The following is a 22,540-nucleotide window of genomic DNA, read 5'->3' as shown; positions in this document are numbered from 1 at the left end:
CTAGCTAGCAATTTACCTTGGCTTCTACTACATTCGCGTAACAGGCAGGCTACTCGTGGAGTGTAATGGTTAGAGCGTTGGACTAGTTAATGGTGGGGTTGCAAGATTGAAACCCCTGAGCTGACAAGGTGCAAATTCTTCCCCTGAACAAGGCAGTTAACCCACTGTTCCCAGGCCGTCATTGAAAATAAGAATGTGTTCTTAACTGACTTCCATAGTTAAATAAAAGGTATTTAAAAAAATAAAAAAATAGCATTTTTTTTATTTTTATAATCGGAAATCGGCACCCAAAAATACCGTTATGAAAACTTGAAATCGGCTCTAATTAATCGGCCATTTCGATTAATCGGTCGACCTCTAAACTCTATGGGCTGTCAGCTTTACAGAGATGAGACTCACCTCGTCCTCAAACTCTGAGCCGCTCTCCTCACTGTCTGACCTTGGGGCTACTTCATATCTGAGTTAAAAGGAAGGAAAATGACGGGTTACAAGTCAAACAAAATAATACAACAAACTAGAAAAGATCAATAATGCAGGACGTTCTCATGTGTCTTACCCAGGGTTCATCTCTAGCCAGGCCTCCAACTGTGAGGACTTGGGGGCGTCGAGCCCCTGCAGAACCTTCCCTGTTTCTGTCTGGATCACTTTGACTGGCAGCTCACTCATCTGACTGCTCTCATCCATGGGCTGGAGGGACAACACACTATTACCACAGACATCATCCATGGGCTGTAGGGACAACACACTATTACCACAGACATCATCCATGGGCTGTAGGGACAACACACTATTACCACAGACATCATCCATGGGCTGTAGGGACAACACACTATTACCACAAACATCATCCATGGGTTGTAGGGACAACACACTATTACCACAGACATCATCCATGGGCTGGAGGGACAACACACTATTACCACAGACATCATCCATGGGTTGTAGGGACAACACACTATTACCACAGACATCATCCATGGGCTGTAGGGACAACACACTATTACCACAGACATCATCCATGGGCTGTAGGGGCAACACACTATTACCACAGACATCATCCATGGGCTGTAGGGACAACACACTATTACCACAGACATCATCAATGGGCTGTAGGGACAACACACTATTACCACAGACATCATCCATGGGTTGTAGGGACAACACACTATTACCACAGACATCATCCATGGGTTGTAGGGACAACACACTATTACCACAGACATCATCAATGGACTGGAGGGAAAACACACGTATTTAGCTACTACAGAAGTCAATCAAACTGGTACAAAGAGATGTTTCAGGACCATCAACATTCAGTCTATAGAGTTGTGTTATAATCTTACCTCCCCGTCAGGCCCGATGCCACTCATCCCTTCCCCGCTCTCATCAATATTCTATGGGTCAGATAGGACAGGACAGGTGAGCACAGGTACATTAACAGGAAGCTGCTAGTGACACAGCACTAAATCTCACAGATCTATAATGATGTTGCTAATATGGTATCAGTGCTTCCCCAGACAGATATCATTGGGTCTCCAGATTTGAACTGTGACCTGTGTAGAACTCACCTTCTTCTTCTGCTTCTTCTTCTTCTTCTTCTTCATGTTGGCTGCCTGTGCAGCCTTGTGTTCGTAGACTAGGTCAGTGAGGTTAGCTACATACTCGTCAGTCTGCTGCAGCAGATACGCCAGACGCTTGTCCTTCTTCTGGTCGATCAGCTTCCTGTAGCCCTCCTCATCCTCCGCCTGCATAGACAGGGGGTTTAAAGGTTAGAGGTCAACAGGGGAAACAAAAGGGACTAACTTTAAAAGCTTCCTGTAGCCCTCCTCATCCTTTCCTCATCCTCTTCATCCTCTCTTCCTCCCCTCTACTTCTCATCATCCCCTTCTCTAACTCACCATGAGTCTCTTCCCCTCTTCATCCTCTCCTCATCATCATCCTCTCCGCTAACTCACCATGAATCTCCTCCCATCTTCATCCTCTCCTCTAACTCACCATGAGTCTCCTCCCCTCTTCATCCTCTCCTCTAACTCACCATGAGTCTCCTCCCCTCTTCATTCTCTCCTCTAACTCACCATGAGTCTCCTCATCCTCTCCTTCTCGATCCTCTCTGTCTCTTTCTTCTGTTCTCTCTCTGTGTTAGTGTGCCAGGTGGTGATGGCCTTGTTCTGCTTCTGCATCTTGGCAGTGATAGAGCGGTGGTAGTCCTTAAAGTCCTTGGCATGCTGCAGGATGCTGTTCAGATACTCCTGAGAGCGCGACAAAGAAAGAACATGTTACCAAACATATTATTAGGGCTGTGAAACAGAGGGGGAACACATTATTAGGGCTGTGAAACAGAGGGGGAACACATTATTAGGGCTGTGAAACAGAGGGGGAACATTATTAGGGCTGTGAAACAGAGGGGGGACACATTATTAGGGCTGTGAAACAGAGGGGGGACACATTATTAGGGCTGTGAAACAGAGGGGAACACATTATTAGGGCTGTGAAACAGAGGGGGGACACATTATTAGGGCTGTGAAACAGAGGGGAACATTATTAGGGCTGTGAAACAGAGGGGGGACACATTATTAGGGCTGTGAAACAGAGGGGAACATTATTAGGGCTGTGAAACAGAGGGGGGACACATTATTAGGGCTGTGAAACAGAGGGGAACATTATTAGGGCTGTGAAACAGAGGGGAACATTATTAGGGCTGTGAAACAGAGGGGGAACACATATATACTGTACTCGATATCATCTACTGTATCTTGCCTATGCTGCTCTGTACCATCACTCATTCATATATCCTTATGTACATATTCTTTATCCCCTTACACTGTGTATAAGACAGTAGTTTTGGAATTGTTAGTTAGATTACTTGTTGGTTATTACTGCATTGTCGGAACTAGAAGCACAAGCATTTCGCTACACTCGCATTAACATCTGCTAACCATGTGTATGTGACCATTAACATCTGCTAACCATGTGTATGTGACCATTAACATCTGCTAACCATGTGTATGTGACCATTAACATCTGCTAACCATGTGTATGTGACCATTAACATCTGCTAACCATGTGTATGTGACCATTAACATCTGCTAACCATGTGTATGTGATCATTAACATCTGCTAACCATGTGTATGTGACCATTAACATCTGCTAACCATGTGTATGTGATCATTAACATCTGCTAACCATGTGTATGTGATCATTAACATCTGCTAACCATGTGTATGTGACCATTAACATCTGCTAACCATGTGTATGTGACCAATAACATCTGCTAACCATGTGTATGTGATCATTAACATCTGCTAACCATGTGTATGTGATCATTAACATCTGCTAACCATGTGTATGTGACCAATAACATCTGCTAACCATGTGTATGTGACCAATAACATCTGATAACCATGTGTATGTGACCAATAACATCTGATAACCATGTGTATGTGACCAATAACATCTACTAACCATGTGTATGTGACCAATAATATCTGCTAACCATGTGTATGTGACCAATAACATCTGCTAACCATGTGTATGTGACCAATAATATCTGCTAACCATGTGTATGTGACCATTAACATCTGCTAACCATGTGTATGTGATCATTAACATCTGCTAACCATGTGTATGTGACCAATAACATCTGCTAACCATGTGTATGTGACCAATAACATCTGATAACCATGTGTATGTGACCAATAACATCTGATAACCATGTGTATGTGACCAATAACATCTGATAACCATGTGTATGTGACCAATAACATCTGATAACCATGTGTATGTGACCAATAACATCTGCTAACCATGTGTATGTGACCAATAACATCTGCTAACCATGTGTATGTGACCATTAACATCTGCTAACCATGTGTATGTGACCAATAACATCTGCTAACCATGTGTATGTGACCAATAACATCTGCTAACCATGTGTATGTGACCAATAACATCTGATAACCATGTGTATGTGCCCAATAACATCTGCTAACCATGTGTATGTGATCATTAACATCTGCTAACCATGTGTATGTGACCAATAACATCTGCTAACCATGTGTATGTGACCAATAACATCTGCTAACCATGTGTATGTGACCAATAACATCTGATAACCATGTGTATGTGCCCAATAACATCTGCTAACCATGTGTATGTGATCATTAACATCTGCTAACCATGTGTATGTGATCATTAACATCTGATAACCATGTGTATGTGACCAATAACATCTGCTAACCATGTGTATGTGACAAATAACATCTGATAACCATGTGTATGTGACCAATAACATCTGCTAACCATGTGTATGTGACCAATAACATCTGCTAACCATGTGTATGTGACAAATAACATCTGATAACCATGTGTATGTGACCAATAACATCTGCTAACCATGTGTATGTGACCAATAACATCTGCTAACCATGTGTATGTGATCATTAACATCTGCTAACCATGTGTATGTGATCATTAACATCTGCTAACCATGTGTATGTGATCATTAACATCTGATAACCATGTGTATGTGACCAATAACATCTGATAACCATGTGTATGTGCCCAATAACATCTGCTAACCATGTGTATGTGCCCAATAACATCTGCTAACCATGTGTATGTGATCATTAACATCTGCTAACCATGTGTATGTGATCATTAACATCTGCTAACCATGTGTATGTGACCATTAACATCTGATAACCATGTGTATGTGATCATTAACATCTGCTAACCATGTGTATGTGCCCAATAACATCTGCTAACCATGTGTATGTGACCAATAACATCTGCTAACCATGTGTATGTGACCAATAACATCTGCTAACCATGTGTATGTGACCATTAACATCTGCTAACCATGTGTATGTGACCAATAACATCTGCTAACCATGTGTATGTGACCATTAACATCTGCTAACCATGTGTATGTAACCAATAACATCTGCTAACCATGTGTATGTGACCAATAACATCTGCTAACCATGTGTATGTGACCATTAACATCTGCTAACCATGTGTATGTGACCATTAACATCTGCTAACCATGTGTATGTGACCATTAACATCTGCTAACCATGTGTATGTGACCATTAACATCTGCTAACCATGTGTATGTGATCACTAACATCTGCTAACCATGTGTATGTGATCATTAACATCTGCTAACCATGTGTATGTGACCATTAACATCTGATAACCATGTGTATGTGATCATTAACATCTGCTAACCATGTGTATGTGATCATTAACATCTGATAACCATGTGTATGTGATCATTAACATCTGCTAACCATGTGTATGTGACCAATAACATCTGCTAACCATGTGTATGTGACCATTAACATCTGCTAACCATGTGTATGTGACCAATAACATCTGATAACCATGTGTATGTGACCAATAACATCTGCTAACCATGTGTATGTGACCAATAACATCTACTAACCACGTGTATGTGCCCAATAACATCTGCTAACCATGTGTATGTGATCATTAACATCTGCTAACCATGTGTATGTGACCATTAACATCTGCTAACCATGTGTATGTGATCATTAACATCTGCTAACCATGTGTATGTGATCATTAACATCTGCTAACCATGTGTATGTGATCATTAACATCTGCTAACCATGTGTATGTGATCATTAACATCTGCTAACCATGTGTATGTGATCATTAACATCTGCTAACCATGTGTATGTGACCAATAACATCTGCTAACCATGTGTATGTGACCAATAACATCTGCTAACCATGTGTATGTGACCAATAACATCTGCTAACCATGTGTATGTGACCAATAAAATGTTATTTGATTTTATTTGGAACGATGGAATGAGTCCACCACCATCTGCTAAGAAAAGGAATTCCTCCAGAAGCGATGGGCCCAAACCACCGCTGCTGTACTTCTGTTTTACACCGACTGGAATATGTTCCGAGATTCATCCTATGGCATTGAGGAGTGCGTGTGCGTGTGTGTGTGGTATTAATCAGATTTTACTGCTATCTTGGGTTATCTGATGTGAAAGAGACTTGTAGTACTGTGTGCTTCCCAGAGTGTGTTCTGGACTTGGGGACAGTGAAGAGACCTCTGGTGGCATTACTTTTGTGTCTGTTTGTGTTAGCTGTTTGAACAGAGTTTGTTCTGGACTTGGGGACAGTGAAGAGACCTCTGGTGGCATGTCTTGTGTGTCTGTTTGTGTTAGCTGTTTGAACAGAGTCTGTTCTGGACTTGGGGACAGTGAAGAGACCTCTGGTGGCATGTCTTGTGTGTCTGTTTGTGTTAGCTGTTTGAACAGAGTCTGTTCTGGACTTGGGGACAGTGAAGAGACCTCTGGTGGCATGTCTTGTGTGTCTGTTTGTGTTAGCTGTTTGAACAGAGTGTTCTGGACTTGGGGACAGTGAAGAGACCTCTGGTGGCATGTCTTGTGTGTCTGTTTGTGTTAGCTGTTTGAACAGAGTTTGTTCTGGACTTGGGGACAGTGAAGAGACCTCTGGTGGCATTACTTGTGTGTCTGTTTGTGTTAGCTGTTTGAACAGAGTCTGTTCTGGACTTGGGGACAGTGAAGAGACCTCTGGTGGCATGTCTTGTGTGTCAGTTTGTGTTAGCTGTTTGAACAGAGTTTGTTCAGCAGAAGATGGAACAGGTAATGGTCCAGAGAGTTCACTCACCTGGTGTTTCTGTCTGCGTTTCCTCTCCTGTTCCATCTTCTGCTGTTTCTCCAGTTTCTCTGTCATGCGAGCCTCCCTCAGCGTTTGGCGCTTGCTCCTCTTGTAAGCCTTGGAGTTCAGGGCCGTCTCCAGGGTGGTGTCTCTACGCATACACTGGACCACATCCTGGCGCAGCTATAAGACGAGAGGTGGAATATGTATGAAATTAGGAAAATGGTAACCAGCTACAATAACTATCCAATACATGTCAATGATGGGCTGGTGTCTTTCAATTGGGTGATGATAGTGTTGTTTGTCTGAGTCTAGATGTTAGTGTAGCCTACAGTTTATGCTGAGATGTTGTCATACCTGTCGTTGGAAGTTGAGAAGTCTCAAAGCCTTGAGTTCCACCGTGGCTTTACTCCTCAGGTCCGGAGGCAGAGCTCCAGGTAGACTCTCCAGCTCCCGGATCCGGTGAGCGATACGAGCCTGCAGCCTGGGGAGGAGAGAATGATGAGGTAGTGCCCATGAGGAATGTGGTAGGATGATAATGAGGTAGTGCCCATGAGGAATGTGGTAGGATGATAATGAGGTAGTGCCAATGACAAATGTGGTAGGATGATGATGAAAACTATTGTTTTCACTATATATTTTACCTCTTGGGGATGTTATTCGAAAACATAATGTAAACTTTCACTGCTATGCGGATGACACACAGCTGTACATTTCAATGAAACATGGTGAAGCCCCAAAATTGCCCTCGCTAGAAGCATGTGTTTCAGACATAAGGAAGTGGATGGCTGCAAACTTTCTACTATTAAACTCGGACAAAACAGAGATGCTTGTTCTAGGTCCCAAGAAACAAAGAGATCTTCTGTTGAATCTGACAATTAATCTTAATGGTTGTACAGTCGTCTCAAATAAAACTGTGAAGGACCTCGGCGTTACTCTGGACCCTGATCTCTCTTTTGAAGAACATATCAAGACCATTTCAAGGACAGCTTTTTTCCATCTACGTAACATTGCAAAAATCAGAAACTTTCTGTCCAAAAATGATGCAGAAAAATTTATCCATGCTTTTGTCACTTCTAGGTTAGACTACTGCAATGCTCTATTTTCCGGCTACCCGGATAAAGCACTAAATAAACTTCAGTTAGTGCTAAATACGGCTGCTAGAATCCTGACTAGAACCAAAAAATTTGATCATATTACTCCAGTGCTAGCCTCTCTACACTGGCTTCCTGTCAAAGCAAGGGCTGATTTCAAGGTTTTACTGCTAACCTACAAAGCATTACATGGGCTTGCTCCTACCGATCTCTCTGATTTGGTCCTGCCGTACATACCTACACGTACGCTACGGTCACAAGACGCAGGCCTCCTAATTGTCCCTAGAATTTCTAAGCAAACAGCTGGAGGCAGGGCTTTCTCCTATAGAGCTCCATTTTTATGGAACGGTCTGCCTACCCATGTCAGAGACGCAAACTCGGTCTCAACCTTTAAGTCTTTACTTGAAGACTCATCTCTTCAGTGGGTCATATGATTGAGTGTAGTCTGGCCCAGGAGTGGGAAGGTGAACGGAAAGGCTCTGGAGCAACGAACCGCCCTTGCTGTCTCTGCCTGGCCGGTTCCCCTCTTTCCACTGGGATTCTCTGCCTCTAACCCTATTACAGGGGCTGAGTCACTGGCTTGCTGGGGCTCTCTCATGCCGTCCCTGGAGGGGGTGCGTCACCTGAGTGGGTTGATTCACTGTTGTGGTCATCCTGTCTGGGTTGGCGCCCCCCCTTGGGTTGTGCCGTGGCGGAGATCTTTGTGGGCTATACTCAGCCTTGTCTCAGGATGGTAAGTTGGTGGTTGATATCCCTCTAGTGGTGTGGGGGCTGTGCTTTGGCAAAGTGGGTGGGGTTATATCCTTCCTGTTTGGCCCTGTCCGGGGGTGTCCTCGGATGGGGCCACAGTGTCTCCTGACCCCTCCTGTCTCAGCCTCCAGTATTTATGCTGCAGTAGTTTATGTGTCGGGGGGCTGGGGTCAGTTTGTTATATCTGGAGTACTTCTCCTGTCCTATTCGGTGTCCTGTGTGAATCTAAGTGTGCATTCTCTAATTCTCTCCTTCTCTCTTTCTTTCTCTCTCTCGGAGGACCTGAGCCCTAGGACCATGCCCTAGGACTACCTGACATGATGACTCCTTGCTGTCCCCAGTCCACCTGGCCATGCTGCTGTTCCAGTTTCAACTGACCTGAGCCCTAGGACCATGCCCCAAGACTACCTGACATGATGACTCCTTGCTGTCCCCAGTCCACCTGGCCATGCTGCTGCTCCAGTTTCAACTTCCACCTGACTGTGCTGCTGCTCCAGTTTCAACTGTTCTGCCTTATTATTATTCGACCATGCTGGTCATTTATGAACATTTGAACATCTTGGCCATGTTCTGTTATAATCTCCACCCGGCACAGCCAGAAGAGGACTGGCCACCCCACATAGCCTGGTTCCTCTCTAGGTTTCTTCCTAGGTATTGGCCTTTCTAGGGAGTTTTTCCTAGCCACCGTGCTTCTACACCTGCATTGCTTGCTGTTTGGGGTTTTAGGCTGGGTTTCTGTACAGCACTTTGAGATATCAGCTGATGTACGAAGGGCTATATAAATACATTTGATTTGATTTGATTAGTGCCCATGACGAATGTGGTAGGATGATGATGAGGTAGTGCCCATGGGGAATGTGGTAGGATGATGATGAGGTAGTGCCCATGAGGAAAGTGGTAGGATGATGATGAGGTAGTGCACATGGGGAGAGTGGTAGGATGAGGTAGTGCCCATTGGGAGAGTGGTAGGATGAGGTAGTGCCCATGGGGAGAGTGGTAAGATGAGGTAGTGCCCATGGTAGGAAGTTTACATACACTCAGGTTGGAGTCATTAAAACGTGTTTGTCAACCACTCCACACATTTCTTGTGAACAAACTATAGTTTTGACAAGTCGGTGCATGACACAAGTAAATTGTTTTAACAATTGTTTACAGACAGATTATTTCACTTTCACTGTATCACAATTCCAGTGGGTCAGAAGTGTACATACACTAAGTTGACTGTGCCTTTAAACAGCTTGGAAAATTGCAGAAAATTATGTCATGGCTTCAGAAGCTTCTGATAGGCTAATTGACATCATTTGAGTCAATTGGAGGAGTACCTGTGGATGTATTTCAAGGCCTACCTTCAAACTCAGTGCCTCTTTGCTTGACATCATGATAAAATCAAAAGAAATCAGCCAAGGCCTCAGAAAAAAATTGTAGACCTCCACAAGTCTGGTTCATAATTTTCCAAATGTCTGGTTCACAATTTCCAAATGCCTGAAGGTACCACGTCCATCTGTACAAACAATAGTACGCAAGTATAAACACCATGGGACCACGCAGCCATCGTACTGCTCAGGTAGGAGACGCGTTCTGTCTCCTAGACATGGACTTACTTTGGTGAGAAAAGTGCAAATTAATCCCAGAACAACAGCAAAGGACCTTGTGAAGATGCTGGAGGAAACAGGTACAAAATGATCTATATCCACAGTAAAACAAGTCCTATATCGACATAACCTGAAAGGCCGCTCAGCATGGAAGAAGCCACTGCTCCAAAACCGCCATAAAAAAGCCAGACTACGGTTTGCAACTGCACATGGGGACAAAGATTGTACTTTTTGGAGAAATATCCTCTGGTCTGATGAAACAAAAATAGAACTGTCTGGCCATAATGTCCATCGTTATGTTTGGAGGAGAAGGGGGAGGCTTGCAAGCCGAAGAACACCATCCCGACTGTGAAGCATGGGGGTGGCAGCATCATGTTGTGGGGGTGCTTTGATGCAGGAGGGACTGTTACACTTCACAAAATAGATGGCTTCATGAGCAATGAAAATTACGTGGATACATTGAAGCAACATCTCAAGACCTCAGTCAGGAAGTTCAAGCTTGGTCGCAAATGGGTCTTCCAAATGGACAATGACCCCAAGCATATTTCCAAAGTTGTGGCAAAATGGCTTAAGGACAACAAAGTCAAGGTATTGGAGTGGACATCAAAAAGCCCTCAATCCTATAGAAAATGTGTGGGCAGAACTGAACAAGTGTGTGCGAGCAAGGAGGCCTACAAACCTGACTCAGTTACACCAGCTCTGGCAGGAGGAATGGGCCAAAATTCACCCAACTTATTGTAGGAAGCTTGTGGAAGGCTACCTGAAATGTTTGACCCAAGTTAAACAATTTAAAGGCAATGCTACCAAATACTAATTGAGTGTAGAGTTCTGACCCACTGGGAATGTGATGAAAGAAATAAAAGCTGAATTAATCATTCTCTCTACTATTATTCTGACATTTCACATTCTTAAAATAAAGTGGTGATCCTAACTGACCGAAAACAGGGAATTTTTACGAGGATTAAATGTCAGGAATTGTGAAAAACTGAATTTAAGAATCATATCACCTCTACCTTCCCTGACACCCTAGGCCCACGTCAATTTGCTTACCGCCCCAATAGGTCCACTGACGATGCAATCACCATCACACTGCCCTATCCCATCTGGATAAGAGGAATACCTATGTAAGAATGCTGTTCATTGACTATAGCTCAGCCTTCAACACCATAGTACCCTCCAAGCTCATCACACTCAGGGACCTGGGTCTAAAACCCCACCCTGTGCAACTGGGTCCTGGACTTCCTGATGGGCCGCCCCCAGGTGGTGAAGGTAGGAAACAACACCTCCACTTCGCTGACCCTCAACACTGGTGCCCCACACGTTTGCGTGCTCAGCCCCCTCCTGTACTCCCTGTTCACCCATGACTTTGTGCACGCCTCCAACTCAAACATCAAGTTTGCAGTAGTAGTAGGCTTGATTACAAAAACAAAGGAGCTTGGACAGGAAACAGCAGAGGGAGCACCCCCCCATTGACAGGACAGCAGTGGAGAGGGTAGTAAGTTTTAAGTTCCGCTGTGTACATATCACTAACAAACTGAAATGGTCCACTCACACAGACAGCGTGGTGAAGAAGGCACACTTCAGGAGGTTGAAGAAATTTGCCTTGTCAGCTAAAACCTTCACAAACTTTTACAGATGCACAATTGAGAGCATCCTGTCGGGCTGTATCACAGCCTGGTACGGCAAAAGCACCGCTCACAACTACAGGGGTCTCCAGAGGGTAGTGCTGTCTGCACAACGCATCACCGGGGGCAAACTACCTGCCCTCCAGTCCAGGACACCTACACCACCCGATGTCACAGGACGGCCAAAAAGATCATCAAGGACAACAACCACCCGAGCTACTGCCTGTTCACCCCGCTATCATCCAGAAGGCGAGGTCTGTATAGGTGCATCGAAGCTGAGGCAGAGAGACTGAAAAACAGCTACTATCAAGGCCATCAGACTGTTAAATAGCCACCACCAGCACAGAGAAGCTGCTGCCTACATACAGTGACTTGAAATCATTGGCCACTTTAATAATAATGACATATCTTGCACGACTCATCTCATATGTATATACTGTATTGTATACTATCTACAGTATCTTAGTCTCTGCCGCTCTGACGTTGCTCATCCATTTATTTATATATTCTTAATTCCATTCCTTTACTTAGAATTGTGTGTATTAGATATTTGTTGTGAAATTGTTTGATTTTACTTGTTTTTTAACCAGGTAGGCCAGTTGAGAACAAGTTCTTATTGACAACTGCGACCTGGCAAAGATAAAGCAAAGCAGTGTGACACAAACAATAACACAGAGTTACACATGGAACGAACAAGCGTACAGTCAATAACACAATACAAATAAATAAATAACAGTGTGCACAAATGAGGTAAGATAATAGTGGCAAAATAATTACAATTGAGCTATTAAACACTAGAGTGATAGATGTGCAGAAGATGAATATGCAAGGAGATATACTGGGGTGCAAAGGAGCAAAATAAATAAAATAAATACCAGTATGGGGATGAGGGAGTTGGATGGGCTATTTACAGATGGGCTATGTACAGGTGCAGTGATCTGTGAGCTGCTCTGACAGCTGGTTCTTAAAGGTAGTGAGGGAGATACGAGTCTCCAGCTTCAGTGATTTTTGCAATTCGTTCCAGTCATTGGCAGGAGGGAACTGGAAGGAAAGGCTGCAAAGAGGAATTGGCTTTGGGGGTGTCGTCTGCGTAGAGGTGGATCAGAGAATCACCAGCAGCAAGAGCAACATCATTCATGTATACAGAGAAAAGAGTTGGCCCGAGAATTGCAACATAATGCTGCACTGTAGGAACTAGAAGCGCACACAGTTCGCTACACCCGCAATAGCATCTGCTAAACATGTGTATTTGATTTGATTAAATGAGCTGGACCTCCTCCTTATTATGCTGTGAAAGAATCCAGGAACCCAAGTGATTTGGGTGGATCCCATCCTCCTTATTATGCTGTGAAAGGATCCAGGAACCCAAGTGATTTGGGTGGATCCCATCCTTCTTATAATACTGTGAAAGGATCCAGGAACCCAAGTGATTTGGGTGGATCCCATCCTTCTTATAATACTGTGAAAGGATCCAGGAACCCAAGTGATTTGGGTGGATCCCATCCTTCTTATAATGCTGTGAAAGGATCCAGGAACCCAAGTGATTTGGGTGGATCCCATCCTTCTTATAATGCTGTGAAAGGATCCAGGAACCCAAGTGATTTGGGTGGATCCCATCCTTCTTATAATACTGTGAAAGGATCCAGGAACCCAAGTGATTTGGGTGGATCCCATCCTTCTTATAATACTGTGAAAGGATCCAGGAACCCAAGTGATTTGGGTGGATCCCATCCTTCTTATAATGCTGTGAAAGGATCCAGGAACCCAAGTGATTTGGGTGGATCCCATCCTTCTTATAATGCTGTGAAAGGATCCAGGAAACCAAGTGATTTGGGTGGATCCCATCCTTCTTATAATGCTGTGAAAGGATCCAGGAACCCAAGTGATTTGGGTGGATCCCATCCTTCTTATAATGCTGTGAAAGGATCCAGGAACCCAAGTGATTTGGGTGGATCCCATCCTTCTTATAATACTGTGAAAGGATCCAGGAACCCAAGTGATTTGGGTGGATCCCATCCTCCTTATTATGCTGTGAAAGGATCCAGGAACCCAAGTGATTTGGGTGGATCCCATCCTTATAAAACGTGTACCTTTTTCCAAAATGTATCGAAATTGTCAACAAAAGTTTTACCCATTGAGCTGCAATAATCACGTAGCCAGTCGTGAAGAGAAAGAATCCTGCTAAAGCGTTCAATGCCACGATACAGAGAAGGGCACAGGGTCAGATGTGATGGGTATTTTATTAGTGTCTAGCAGAGACTCAATTAGCTCTTTGAAATCCAGTTTCAACTGTTCAGAGCTGTCATACATAATGTCATTAAACCCCACATAGACTACAATAGAATCAATGGTGTAGTACATTCAGGAGCAGCTTAGGGATGTCATTTACTCAAGCTCCGGGATAGGATGTGGTTTTTGCACCAGGAACGGTCACATTTCTTACCATCGAGCTGCCCAAAATCATGGCTGGCGAGAAGGACCACTCCCACGCTTCACAGGATTTGGAGAACCCTTTATGGACGAGCGAGAGGCAGGATAACCTGAGCCCGTTGCTCCCGGCGCCTGGTGCAGGCCTCCGACAGATGGAGAAGTCCCTCTCGATCCAGAGCAGGGAAAGAAGGTTGCAGACGTCCACTTCGAAATCGTAAGAGTAGACACTGCGGCTACAGACACAGGTTAGGGTTACCCTAACCCTAACCCCATAGACGAAGATGCAGGAAGATCAGGCTCCAGGACGGCGAAACTATACATTGTTTGTGTCCTCTCCGGGCCTCCCGCTGGGAGTGTAGACTGCCTTGCGGGAGGCCATGGTCTTCAGCTTCCACGGCTCGTGACATTTGACCATCATTGATTGCCATGCTCCTCTTGCTGTGCTCCTTCGACTCAGCTACGAGATGGGCGAACTCCGGGAAACACGGGCCAGTCAGGTAACGACAAACGACAAGAGTTCAGGAATCCATCAGGAATCCATCATATTGGACGGATCCAAAATGCACGAACGCCGTCCAGCCACCGGTTTAGAAAACATTCCACTCTGCGTTTTCCCCAGTTTGTTAAGTAGGCTGGCGACCTGTGTGATCAAGGAAGCCACCTCAAGCCTATAATCCTCGGCAAGCAAACAATTGCCGCATTGGAACTCAAGTGATCCTGTTTGTCCCGAAACGAAGCGTAGTAGATACAGCTCCTACAGCGTTTTGAACTGTTCATTCATTTCTCCAAAGAGTGCTCCATTGCAAAACTCATCTGGGACTTTTATTAAAAATTTTTATTTAACCTTTATTTAACTAGGCAAGTCAGTTAAGAACACATTTTGTTATATACAATGACTGCCTATACAATGACGGCCTACTGCTAACAGGCTGACTACACCAAAATAAATGTAGAAATGTATGTTATTCAATTATTGCGCGCGCCAACGAGCGTCTGCGTTGCCAAGGGCTAAAATAGAAGTCAGTTCTATTTCTGACGCAGATCGCGGTGCAAGTCCTGCCTCCTACATCTCCTCATTGGTTTATAGAAGCAGGTACCCACGTGCCATCTCCTCATTGGTTATACCCACGTGGGTGACTGAAAGAACGAACGAACGAGGTCAGTGGCGGTAATGCACCTAATTTATGAAAGTTGCCAATCGCAATATAAAGTCCAGAGAAGAAAAAGCCTAGAAGGAGGAGAGATGACTAGAAACGTTTCGGTTGACCGTTTTATTTGTGGATTAATTGTCGGATTAGAGGACCTTGTGCATTTCAGGTAAAATTACAACTCAAAGTTTATATCCCAGGACAAATTAGCTGGCAACAGCAAGCTAGATAAATAGGACAAATTAGCTAGCAAGTGCTAGCTAAATTGCCATGAATGTTTAATGCTTTTCAACCTGTCCCCAAATTAATGTAATTGGTTCAGAGTTTGTTTTGATATTTTAACCTGCGTGTTGTGATCGCGTTTGGTGTGGGGGGACAAAATACATTTATGGCGTACACACGCAGCCGGTTTGAGTTTTGTGTAACCCGGACGACGCTGGGCCAATTGTGTGCCGCCCTATGGTTATTTAGTCACGGCAGCCCCACTCTGGCGAATATTGGTTATGTTTAAATCAAAAACAGCAAACCGAGTGTTTTCAGCATAGTGTTCAGCTGCGCACTCTGATGACGTCACTTGTGTTGTGTCGGTCACTCGTGTTGTTGGTATCCTGCAGGATCTCTGTGGGGTCCAGGCCCTGTGGTTTCTGGATGGGTTAGGGGTTACCTGTACTCTCTCTCCTGCAGTATCTCTGTTGGGTCCAGGCCCTGTGGATTCTAAACAGGTCACGATTAGAGGTCAGGGGTTAGAGGTCAAGGGTTACCTGTACTCTCTCTCCTGCAGTATCTCTGTGGGGTCCAGGCCCTGTGGTTTCTGGATGGGCGTAACACGGTTCTGTTTCTGTTGCAGTGTGATGACGGGCGACGGCTGCTGTCCCTGGGGCTGATGGGTAATAGAGGGGCCGGACATGGGTCCAGGAGGAGGGGCCTGGGGTGGGGTAGGTGAGGGTCTACCACTGGGGGGCGGAGCTAGAAGCTTCTGGGGGTTGCTGGGAGTATCACCACCTTGGCCTGAAACAGGAAGAGCACAAATATCTGTGGTCAATCACATTACATAAATCAACCAATTAAGACTATCCAAATTAAACTGAGCCACACTAACCTTCAAGCCAGGGTCTGGGATAGGATTAACTGAGCCAGACTAAAGGGTATACATTGCACGACATTCAAAATCGCTGAGCCTCTCACATTAAACGACTGTCTTTCCTGTAGCAGCAGCACAACCAGGTGGACTGGGAATAGCAAGGAGCCATCAGGCCAGGCAGTCCTGAGGCATGGTCCCAGGTTAGGCTGTGCCTAGGTTAAACTTAAGGCCATGGTAGGATTGGGCGATTTTACGATTGCATCATCTATCGACGATTGTTGACAGCCATCGTCGATGTCCCAAACGATGGTTTAGCATATTTTAACTTGACTGCATCGCTGGAATCTAGAGGTGCACAACAGAGCACACAGCACGGCGACATGCCAAATAACCTTTTCTCTAATCGCCATTGCAAGATTTTTCAATGCATATGTGGTAGTTAGACTATTAACATAGTGTAAGAGAACAATTAAGATTGTAGAAAGAGTGGAAAGCAACAAATGTCATGTTTTTTCCCCTCCCCTTATTTTAATATCTTAATCTCCCTTTAATCTCCCTAATCCCCATTTGAATTTGAAGGTAATTTGTTGGCCTAGGCACAGCCTACTCATGATCAACAATCGAATGAATGTGTTTGCAAATAGCTTAAATAAAAACACAGTATAGTAAAAATGAGAGAGAGAATAAACAATTGTAAGATTAGAGTTTAAGTAAACTTTACTTTGACAAGTTAAACTGATAAACTAATAAACTAATGGCTATCCAGATTACTTGCATTGGCCCCCCACTTTTACACTGCTGCTACTCTCTTATTATCTATGCATAAGTCACTTTAATAACTCTACCCACATGTTCAGTTGAAGTCAGAAGTTTACATACCTGAGCCAAATACATTTAAACTCAGTTTTTCACAATTCCTGACATTTAATCCTAGTAAAAATTCCCTGTCTTAAATCGGTTAGGATCACCACTTTATTTTAAGAATGTGAAATGTCAGAATAATAGTAGAGAGAATGATTTATTTCAGCTTTTCTTTCTTTCATCACATTCACAGCGGGTCAGAAGAAGTTTATATACACCCAATTAGTATTTGGTAGCATTGCCTTTAAATTGTTTAACTTGGGTCAAACGTTTCAGTTGGCCTTCCACAAGATTCCCACAATAAATTGGTTGAATTTTGAACCATTCCTCCTGACAGAGCTGTTGTAACTGAGTCAGGTTTGTAAGGCCTCCTTGCTCGCACACGCTTTTTCAGTTCTACCCACAAATTTTCTATAGAATTTAGGTCAGGAAGTTGTGTCCACTCCAATACCATTTTGCCACAACTTTGGAAGTATGCTTGGGCTCATTGTCCATTTGGAAGACCCATTTGCGACCAAGCTTTAACTTCCTGACTGATGTTTTGAGATGTTGCCCCCCACAACATGATGCTGCCACCCCTAAGCTTCACAGTCGGGATGGTGTTCTTCGGCTCGCAAGCCTCCCCTTTCTCCTCCTAACATAACCATGGTCATTATGGCCAAACAGTTTTATTTTTGTTTCATCAGACCAGAGGATATTTCTCCAAAAAGTACGATCTTTGTCCCCATGTGCAGTTGCAAACCGTAGTCTGGCTTTTTTTAATGGCAGTTTTTGAGCAGTGGCTTCTTCCTTGCTGAGCGGCCTTTCAGGTTATGTCGATATAGGACTCATTTTACTGTGGATATAGATACTTTTGTACCCGTTTCCTCCAGCATCTTCCCAAGGTCATTTGCTGTTGTTCTGGGATTGATTCTGGGATTGAATGCGTCTCCTTCCTGACAGCTGCGTATGACAGCTGCGTGGTCCCATGGTGTTTATACTTGCGTACTATTGTTTGTACAGATGGATGTGGTACCTTTTGGTGTTTGGAAATTGCTCCCAAGGTTGAACCAGACATGTGGAGGTCTACAATTGTTTTTCTGAAGACTTGGCTGATTTCTTTTGATTTTACCCATGATGTCAAGCAAAAAGGCACTGAGTTTGAAGGTAGGCCTTGAAATGCATCCACGGGGACCACTTCAATTGACTCAAATGTTGTCAATTAGCAGAAGCTTCTAAAGCCATGACATAATTTTCTGGAATTTTCCAAGCTGTTTAAAGGCACAGTCAACTTAGTGTATGTACATTTTTGACCCACTGGAATTTTGATACAGTGAATTATAAGTGAAATAATCTGGCTGTAAGCAATTGTCATGCACAAAGTACTTGCCAAAACTATAGTTTGGTAACATTAAATTTGTGTAGTGGTTGAAAAACGAGTTTTAATAACTTCAACCTAAGTGTATGTAAACTTCCGACTTCAACTGTATATATTACCTCAATTACCTTGACTAACCGGTGCCCCCGCACACTGACTCTGTACCGGTACCCCCTGTATATAGCCTCCACACTGACTCTGTACCGGTACCCCCTGTATATAGCCTTCACATTGACTCTGTACCGGTACCCCCTGTATATAGCCTCCACACTGACTCTGTACCGTAATACCCTGTATATAGTCTCCACATTGACTCTGTATCGTAATACCCTGTATATAGCCTCCACATTGACTCTATACCGGTACCCCCTGTATATAGCCCTGCACACTGACTCTGTACTGGTACCCCCTGTATATAGCCTCCACATTTACTCTGTACCGGTACCCCCTGTATATAGCCTCCACATTGTACCGGTACCCCCTGTATGTAGCCTCCACATTGACTCTGTACCGGTACCTCCTGTATATAGCCGCCACATTGTACCAGTACCCCCTGTATATAGCCTCCACATTGACTCTGTACCAGTACCTCCTGTATATAGCCTCCACATTGACTCTATACCAGTACCCCCTGTATATAGCCTCCACATTGACTCTGTACCAGTACCTCCTGTATATAGCCTCCACATTGACTCTGTACCGTAACACCCTGTATATAGCCTCCACATTGACTCTGTACCAGTACCCCCTGTATATAGCCTCCACATTGACTCTATACCGGTACCCCCTGTATATAGCCTCCACATTGACTCTATACCGGTACCCCCTGTATATAGCCTCCACATTGACTCTGTACCAGTACCCCCTGTATATAGCCTCCACATTGACTCTGTACCGTAACACCCTGTATATAGCCTCCACATTGACTCTGTACCGTAACACCCTGTATATAGACTCCACATTGACTCTGTACCAGTACCCCCTGTATATAGCCTCCACATTGACTCTGTACCGGTACCCCCTGTATATAGCCTCCACATTGACTCTGTACCGTAACACCCTGTATATAGCCTCCACATTGACTCTATACCGTAACACCCTGTATATAGCCTCCACATTGACTCTGTACCGTAACACCCTGTATATAGCCTCCACATTGACTCTGTACCGGTACCCCCTGTATATAGCCTCCACATTGACTCTGTACCGGTACCCCCCTGTATATAGCCTCCACATTGACTCTGTACCGTAACACCCTGTATATAGCCTCCACATTGACTCTGTACCAGTACCCCCTGTATATAGCCTCCACATTGACTCTGTACCGTAACACCCAGTATATAGCCTCCACATTGACTCTGTACCGGTACCCCCTGTATATAGCCTCCACATTGACTCTGTACCGGTACCCCCTGTATATAGCCTCCACATTGACTGTGTACCAGTACCCCCTGTATATAGCCTCCACATTGACTCTGTACCGTAACACCCAGTATATAGCCTCCACATTGACTCTGTACCGGTACCCCCTGTATATAGCCTCCACATTGACTCTGTACCGGTACCCCCTGTATATAGCCTCCACATTGACTCTGTACCGGTACCCCCTGTATATAGCCTCCACATTGACTCTGTACCAGTACCCCCTGTATATAGCCTCCACATTGACTCTGTACCAGTACCCCCTGTATATAGCCTCCACATTGACTCTGTACCGGTACCCCCTGTATATAGCCTCCACATTGACTCTATACCGGTACCCCTGTATATAGCCTCCACATTGACTCTGTACCGGTACCCCCTGTATATAGCCTCCACACTGACTCTGTACCGTAATACCCTGTATATAGTCTCCACATTGACTCTGTATCGTAATACCCTGTATATAGCCTCCACATTGACTCTATACCGGTACCCCCTGTATATAGCCCCGCACACTGACTCTGTACTGGTACCCCCTGTATATAGCCTCCACACTGACTCTGTACCGTAATACCCTGTATATAGTCTCCACATTGACTCTGTACCGTAACACCCTGTATATAGCCTCCACATTGACTCTGTACCGGTACCCCCTGTATATAGCCTCCACATTGACTCTGTACCGGTACCCCCTGTATATAGCCTCCACATTGACTCTATACCGGTACCCCCTGTATATAGCCTCCACATTGACTCTGTACCGGTACCCCCTGTATATAGCCTCCACACTGACTCTGTACCGTAATACCCTGTATATAGTCTCCACATTGACTCTGTATCGTAATACCCTGTATATAGCCTCCACATTGACTCTATACCGGTACCCCCTGTATATAGCCCCGCACACTGACTCTGTACTGGTACCCCCTGTATATAGCCTCCACATTTACTCTGTACCGTAACACCCTGTATATAGTCTCCACATTGACTCTGTACCGTAACACCCTGTATATAGTCTCCACATTGACTCTGTACCGTAACACCCTGTATATAGTCTCCACATTGACTCTGTACCGTAACACCCTGTATATAGCCTCCACATTGACTCTGTACCGTAACACCCTGTATATAGCCTCCACACTGACTCTGTACCGTAATACCCTGTATATAGTCTCCACATTGACTCTGTATCGTAATACCCTGTATATAGCCTCCACATTGACTCTATACCGGTACCCCCTGTATATAGCCCCGCACACTGACTCTGTACTGGTACCCCCTGTATATAGCCTCCACATTTACTCTGTACCGTAACACCCTGTATATAGTCTCCACATTGACTCTGTACCGTAACACCCTGTATATAGTCTCCACATTGACTCTGTACCGTAACACCCTGTATATAGTCTCCACATTGACTCTGTACCGTAACACCCTGTATATAGCCTCCACATTGACTCTGTACCGTAACACCCTGTATATAGCCTCCACATTAACTCTGTACCGTAACACCCTGTATATAGCCTCCACATTGACTCTGTACCGTAACACCCTGTATATAGCCTCCACATTGACTCTGTACCGTAACACCCTGTATATAGCCTCCACATTGACTCTGTACCGTAACACCCTGTATATAGCCTCCACATTGACTCTGTACCGTAACACCCTGTATATAGCCTCCACATTAACTCTGTACCGTAACACCCTGTATATAGCCTCCACATTGACTCTGTACCGTAACACCCTGTATATAGCCTCCACATTGACTCTGTACCGGTACCCCCTGTATATAGTCTCCACATTGACTCTGTACCGTAACACCCTGTATATAGCCTCCACATTAACTCTGTACCGTAACACCCTGTATATAACCTCCACATTGACTCTGTACCGTAACACCCTGTATATAGCCTCCACATTGACTCTGTACCGTAACACCCTGTATATAGCGTCGCTTGGTATTTTACTGCTGCTCTTTAATTATTGTTACTCTATTTCTTCTTCTTTTTCTCTGTATTTAGGTATCTTAAAACTGCATTGTTGGTTAAGGGCTTGTAAGTAAGCATTTCACTGTAAGGTATTACCTGTATTCGGGGCATGTGACAAATACAATTTTATTTAATTAAGAGCTCAGAGACAGGATTGTGTCGAGGCACAGATCTGAAGATGGGTACCAAAAAATTTCTGCAGCATTTACGGTCCCCAAGAACAGAGTGGCTCAATCATTCTTAAATGGATGAAGTTGGGAACCACCAAGACTCTTCCTAGAGCTGGCCATCCGGCTAAACTGAGCAATCGGAGAAGGGCCTTGGTCAAAAAGGTGACCAAGAACCCAATGGTCACTCTGACAGAGCTCCAGAGTTTCTCTGTGGAGATGGGAGAACCTTGCAGAAGGACAACCATCTCTGCAGCACTCCACCAATCAAGCCTTTATGGTAGAGTGGCCAGATGGAAGCCACTCCTCAGTAAAAGGCACATCACATCCCACTTGGATTTTGCCTAAAGGCACC

At 44.4% G+C, this 22,540-nt stretch overlaps 1 protein-coding gene across 14 annotated transcripts in view; it reads right to left on the bottom strand.

The window, feature by feature from the left end:
• The window catches only part of smarca2 (SWI/SNF related BAF chromatin remodeling complex subunit ATPase 2), a 130,947-nt gene that overhangs the window by 90,627 nt on the left and 17,780 nt on the right, over nt 1–22,540 (bottom strand). For all 14 annotated transcript variants that reach the window (XM_031829514.1, XM_031829504.1, XM_031829509.1 and 11 more), the window contains 8 exons: nt 16,068–16,314; nt 7,025–7,151; nt 6,677–6,850; nt 2,076–2,249; nt 1,569–1,745; nt 1,344–1,394; nt 557–687; nt 400–457 (listed from right to left, as the gene is read on the bottom strand). In XM_031829514.1, the coding sequence (XP_031685374.1) occupies nt 400–457; nt 557–687; nt 1,344–1,394; nt 1,569–1,745; nt 2,076–2,249; nt 6,677–6,850; nt 7,025–7,151; nt 16,068–16,314 (1,139 nt within the window). The remainder of the gene's footprint in view (nt 1–399; nt 458–556; nt 688–1,343; nt 1,395–1,568; nt 1,746–2,075; nt 2,250–6,676; nt 6,851–7,024; nt 7,152–16,067; nt 16,315–22,540) is intronic.

The sequence above is a fragment of the Oncorhynchus kisutch genome, linkage group LG8, assembly GCF_002021735.2.
Source record: "Oncorhynchus kisutch isolate 150728-3 linkage group LG8, Okis_V2, whole genome shotgun sequence".
Classification (NCBI taxonomy): Eukaryota; Metazoa; Chordata; class Actinopteri; order Salmoniformes; family Salmonidae; genus Oncorhynchus; species Oncorhynchus kisutch.
Note: the sequence above shows the minus strand (reverse complement) of the source record. Positions and strands in the feature narration are given on the sequence as shown.